This window comes from Quercus robur, chromosome 6, assembly GCF_932294415.1.
Source record: "Quercus robur chromosome 6, dhQueRobu3.1, whole genome shotgun sequence".
Lineage (NCBI taxonomy): Eukaryota > Viridiplantae > Streptophyta > Magnoliopsida > Fagales > Fagaceae > Quercus > Quercus robur.
The window spans coordinates 16,315,837-16,321,948 of record NC_065539.1 but is presented as its reverse complement, the minus strand read 5'-3'; the positions used below and the strand labels follow the sequence as shown (position 1 = coordinate 16,321,948).

At 34.7% G+C, this 6,112-nt stretch overlaps 1 protein-coding gene across 1 annotated transcript; it reads right to left on the bottom strand.

The window, feature by feature from the left end:
* Window positions 1–1,620: 1,620 nt before the first annotated feature.
* LOC126732995 (protein RMD5 homolog) lies at window positions 1,621–6,112 on the bottom strand. Its single transcript, XM_050436102.1, has 2 exons — window positions 5,926–6,112; window positions 1,621–3,037 (listed from the first exon to the last, which is right to left on the bottom strand). The coding sequence occupies exon 2, from the start codon at window positions 2,997–2,999 to the stop codon at window positions 1,839–1,841; it is 1,161 nt and encodes a 386-aa protein (XP_050292059.1). The 5' UTR covers window positions 3,000–3,037; window positions 5,926–6,112; the 3' UTR covers window positions 1,621–1,838.

Genomic DNA, 6,112 nt, shown 5'->3' with positions numbered 1-6,112 from the left:
AATAGAAGGCTATGATTTTTTCCCCAAAAAAAAAAAAAAAGAGCAAATTACAAAGTTGGTTCCTGTTATTTGCACCATATCTCAATTTGGTCCCTAACTTTTTTCAATTGTGTCAATTTGGTCCCCAACCTTTTTATTTCTTTATTAATTTAGTCTTTGCAATTACTCTTTGGATGAAAAAAGTTTGTGTCAAACAAAATAATAAAAACTTATTTTTCATGCCATATCATTTGCCCACTATATTGCCACCTCAGTTATTAAAAAAAAATAGAAGAAAAAGGTAGTCAATTCTCAATTACCAAAAGCATATCTTTGAAACCGTTGCAGCTTAATTCCAAATTATCTTCTTCAATGAGATTTAGGAAAGAATCAAGTAAATCGTTTCTTGTCTTAGAAACTTCTAATGAAGTTCTTAGTACTTGTTCATTAATGATACCTTCAAAAATCTTGATCAATTTGCCATAATAAATCGTCATCCTTCGCCATGCACCTTGTGGGTCAATTAAACAAAGTACTGAGAATAGTTTGCAATATTAGGTTTTCCAGCTAATTCCATGATAACACATACAAGCTCGTGGAAACCTTGAGCTGATAAATCTAAACTATAGATGGCAAGTCAATGGAAAAATTTGAGTTTGATATGACATTAATTAAGTACTGTAATAAAGGATGCTCAACCAATATCAACCACTTTCCCACTTTTGCTGCAACAATGGTGATTAACCAGAGAGAGATAGTTAGGGATTTTAGGGATCTTGGTGTTCATATGTCTTAGTTTTAATTTGGGTTTTTTTATCTGATGTGGCAATACATTTAGTAGATGATGTGACATGAAAAATGCTTTTTTATTATTCTATTCGACACATCAATTTTTTCCATCTAAGAGATTACAACAGAGGTTAAATTGGCACAACACTAAAAAGGCTAGGGGCACAATTAAAAGGTTAATGACCAAATTGAGATATTGTGTAAATGATATAGACTAATTTTGTAATTTACCCAAAAAAAAAAAAAAAAAAAAAAAGAGTGGATACCCCATGGAGGATCAAAAATATAATTTCAGAAATAATCTGTCTTGCAGACTATGTAAATAGACATTTTTTGTTGGATTCCGAGAGTAGCCAATGGGGCTGCCCATGTTCTTGTTAAATGGTCTATATGACAGGACAATTGGTTCTTTTGATGTTAGCAACTGCCTCTCTTGTCTCAGTGATGTTCTAAGGATGGAGGCATGTTCGATGTCTGTTATGTAGTCTGTTTCTCTTAATAAAGATTTGCAGTTCATACCAAAAAAATAAAAAATAAAAAATGAAAAGAGAAAAGAAAATAAGGCTATGTAGTGGGCCACTACCTGGACTTTTTCCTTATCCCCCAAGCAAAAACTTGAGGCACTAGGGCTTTACATCCACCAAGTGGACCTCGACTTTTTCTTAAATTGGGTAAATTGAACCATAAAAATTCAAGACCCAACCCATTTGATTGAAATAAGGACCACGACAACATAGGTTGCCATCCCCATGAGCGTTAGAGATGCCATCTCTCAGGAAGCTAGGGGTTACTGGGCTTTATATACCAACATGTCCCCTTCATGGTGTATCCTTAGCTTGTCTTCTACTACAATTTTCAGGAACTGACGTAACTTTTCATTAGCAACAGAGAAAGAATGTCTATTTACAACAAATGCATCAAAGGACAGTACATCACAACGGACCTGTCAGCTTTGGCCACCATCCCCACACACCCCAACTACACAACACAGCTAGTTTCTACACAACTTGATTCAGTTCATCACAGTGGAAGAAGAAGAAGAAGAGTAAAATACAACCCCCGAACATATATCAGAAATGGAGTTGTTTACATTGTGCTGCTTCAATATCACTAGGACAGTAAGGGCACTTGAAAGATTTTGTCTGGTTCTTGGACATCTTCATTATAGACTGCTTGCACAGCACGTGGCCACAGGACAACAACATGGGTGGGTTATCCTCTGTTGATTGCTCCTTGGACACCGGACACACAAAGATGGAATGGAACTGAAATTCCTTGTCCAACTCCACTGGCACAGGCAACTGCTTCATAGACAGCCATTCAAGCTTCTTCCCTGCCATCACATTCATAAACTTCAAAAGCGATGGCAACCCCTGGACCCCTGCTGCTACAGTCACACTCAATGGGCTCTCATAGGAGTGCCCCAGAAGATTGCAGAACTGCCTGGTTAGCTCCTCAGCTAGTTTATCCCAATTAGTGGGTGATAGTAATGCAGAATATGGGGCACGATCAAGTTTTCCAGCCCAGAGAAGACAGCCCATGAGCTTCTGGAGTTCAGCCATGTGGTTGGAAGAAAAAGGAGTTAGGTGACTTCTGGCATACTTGAGAGCTTCATCTGTGTTTCCCTTCTGGAGTATTTCTAAAAACTGCATGCTGTGAAGTCGCAGAACAAGGTCAGATCCATTTTGTTTAAGTTTTTCCGAGTTATTGGCTGCCCAATTCAGTGCTGGCCCTAAGTCCCGACTCTTTATAGCTTCAAGTATCTGATTCATTTCCAAAAATGGGGATTTCATTGCAGCAGCAGATTCCGGTTCCTCGGCCTCGCTTATGAAGCAGTCACCCAGGTCAAACAGGCCCTGACGGTAGAAATGGCTGGCAATTATCTGGTTCACTGTGTGCACATCAAAGTCAACATTTCGATAAGCCTTAGATATATCTGAATTGAAGGATTTCTCAAGAAGCTTGGAGTACTTGCTCAGTGCTATGTTCAGCTCCTTTTGTGTGCCTTCCTGCTGACTGAGTGGAGCAATATCTTTTAGTGTGGTTCGAATATCAGAAAGGACAGTTTTATAATCAAGTTCAGACTCAGGATCATGGGCTGACAGTATTTTCTCTAATGCCTTTTCAATTTCTTGGATAATCTGGTCAATTACTTCTTGAGTTTTTGAACAGGACAGCTTTTGTTTCTTCGCCACACGATCAAAAGCATCTTTAATGGTATTGAGCTCCATTGTCAATCACCGTATGACAAATTTGTGCCACGAAACACCTGGAAAAGAGTGACAAGGTCTCATATTTTTATAATTTGATTGCAAAGATCATGTAACATCAGAAAATGTTACTTATCATGTTACATTCATATAGAAGAAACATAGGAATAATAGCTATCTAGTTAGGGAAAAGGGTTCATACCGTACTATAACAGCAAATGTATTACGTCTATAATTTTTTTTATTTATTTATTATTATTATTATGATATTCAAAGGAATCAACACTTATTAGAGAATAGAGAGGCCCCGCCACATATATCAAAATGCTAACAAATAGCATCTTTGGTGGTTACTTTGGAGATCCTAAAAACAAGAAGGATTCCCAGTAAATTTAAGGTGTTTAATGAGTCTAGAATGTTGATGGGGGAAAAATTGAATGTACAGATCAGGATCTACTTCACATAGTAACTAAATGAGGACAACTAGCAAGCTCATAAAAGTAATTCCAGCAAAATTATGCCTGTTTGAGGGCCCATAATTTATTAAACCCCAACCAATTGACTGTTTATAAGCTCAGCATCAATATGTGAGAATTAATTACCAATTAAAGCATGGCTCAAGCAAATTTCAGAAGATGGAGGTAACTGCTAGAGATGCAAGGACATTACCACCACAACGGAGATGAATAATGATATTCTCAATTTAATTGGAGACATTGACTATCATTTCCCCTCTCAAATGATAGTCACCATCTCCAATTAATGTCCTAGCGAAAATTAATTGGAAATAGTGACTATTATAACCCCCCTCCAATAAAATATATCATGTAAATCATATTGTAGAGGAAAAGATCCATCCCCCAGAACAAAACCCACTACAAAAGTGGTCATGAATGAAGAAAAATTTGAAACGGCAATCATTTCATGAAAAAATAAAACAAGCCAACATGCAACAACAAGATTCATTATGGATGCCACAGTAAGCAAACATAATCATTCCAAATGCTATTTATGACAATGGGGCTTCTAATACTTACCCTTAGACATTAATAATTAGCAGGCAGTATGGCACCCTTCCGTACTGATTGTATACTTTAGGTCAAGACAAAGGTATATTACCTGATAGCTTATTTTAAAAAAAAATAATAATAATGATGATGATGATAACATAAAATATGATTAAATGATTCATTTTCATTTGCAAGGATCTCCTCTCAGTACTGTTCTACCAAGTTCTACTGCCATATATAATTAAAAAAATACATCACAAATACATTGTATGACTTCATCCAATCAAACTACTATTTAAATTAACTGAAGCCTCATACAAAATGGGCCAGTAATTCGAAACTTGTTCTTGTAAAATACATATTAATTGCAATGCTCAATGACAATCAAAGTATGAATACTTTGATGTCCCCTAAGACTTTTCATTCCTCTTCCAAAAAACTTATTCAGTTCCTGATTACAACCTTATGCCCTTGCCCAGACCAAAGGGCACACAAGCAGCAAGGTACCTCAATATATTCATCCATGACTCAGATGCAAAGAATTACTGACTTCAATGACTATAATTTAGAACTAAAATGATTCCACTCAACACTAAAGAAAAATAAATGCTGATGTAACTGCCTAGTACTAGAATAACCACATCTTAGAGTAGCAAATCATTTTGTTCAGTAAAGAAATGCTAGTCCACAACATTTTCACAACAAAATATAGGTGGTAGGTTGTTATTGGCAGTTATAGTTGCTAGATGGGCAAAAAAGTAATTTAAGTTGTGAATTCAAATTAGAACCAATAACAACTTACCATCTATGATTTGCTGTAAAAAAGTTGTAAAATTGTTGTGGACATAGCTCTTGTTTAGTAATATTATTCTGACAAGAATGACCCATCATAAAGGTTCTGGGCACAAATATAGAACTTTACATAAAAATTAATTGGAAACCATAGAAACCTAAAGCATCTAAACCATCATCACTAAAAACACCCAACTTCAAATAATTTTTATTTTATTTTTAAAATTCTTTTTAATTTCCCTTTTGTTTGCTTTCCACATAGTCACATACAAAAAGACAGAATCTGGGAAAGCTCCCACAAGCAAATACACACAATACATAATAGAATTGTAAAAGCAGAACAGGAGTTCAAATAAAAACTAATTCTCATCAATTAGACATTAACTAACAACTAAAAAAGAAAGAAAAAAGGGGGAAAAAAAAACACTAAATTTATATTGGGAATTCAAAGATACTTGAAAATTACCCAAACGTTAAAAAAAAAATCATCCTAATATCAACTAGATCAATGAAAATTACTATTAATAGCTACTTTCCTTCAACTAAACCATGGACATATCAACCACTTTAACTACTCTCACAGGTTGCATCAATTAAAAATCTTAAATTTTGGTGTCAAATTAGTGCAGAATCAAAAAAAAAAAAAAAAAAAAAAAAAAAAAATTAAGCATTCAACAGCTAACAGATTCATGGTCAAAATACACAGATAAAATTAGCAAAAAAAAAAAAATTCAAAGACTCACTCAAATTTTGGATTTGGAATATTAAAAAGAAAATTTCATAAGCTGACAAAAAATAGTTGTGAGAATTGCCTTGCACTGAATCGTGTCTTAAAAAATTATATTTTTATGACACCGAAATAATAACAGAAGGAGTTAACCAAAAATGCATCAAATATTTACTGTTAGCTATTTAAATAAAATAAAATAAAAACTGATTGGAATAACAGATCAGTAATACTAGCATTAAAGGTTCAAAGATCTATAAAAAAAACCAAAAGCGAAATAAAGAAAAGGAAAAAATTGAAAGAAAGCGAAGAAGCATAGAAATGTGAGATTTGAGGAGAATGCAAAGTGAAATTTCCAAATTTGATTAAACTGTGTTTGTAATATGCAACAAATCCAATACAAGATTCAGAGAGTTACCAGAAATAGAGAGAGAGAGAATCGAAGAAGCGCGGTAGAGAAAAATGAAATAGGCTATAAGCACAAGTTAATTGAAGCGTGTAACAGCGGAATGAGAGAAAGAGAGAAAAGAAAAGAAGCCTCGGTGGGAAGTAAACGCACGCCTCTCTCAATATCAAAACAATACTTATGTCTTGTGAGTCGTGAC

What these genes read in the sequence shown, in the direction of transcription:
- LOC126732995 (XM_050436102.1), bottom strand. Translation starts at nt 2,999, where the DNA reads ATGGAGCTCAATACCATTAAAGATGCTTTTGATCGTGTGGCGAAGAAA.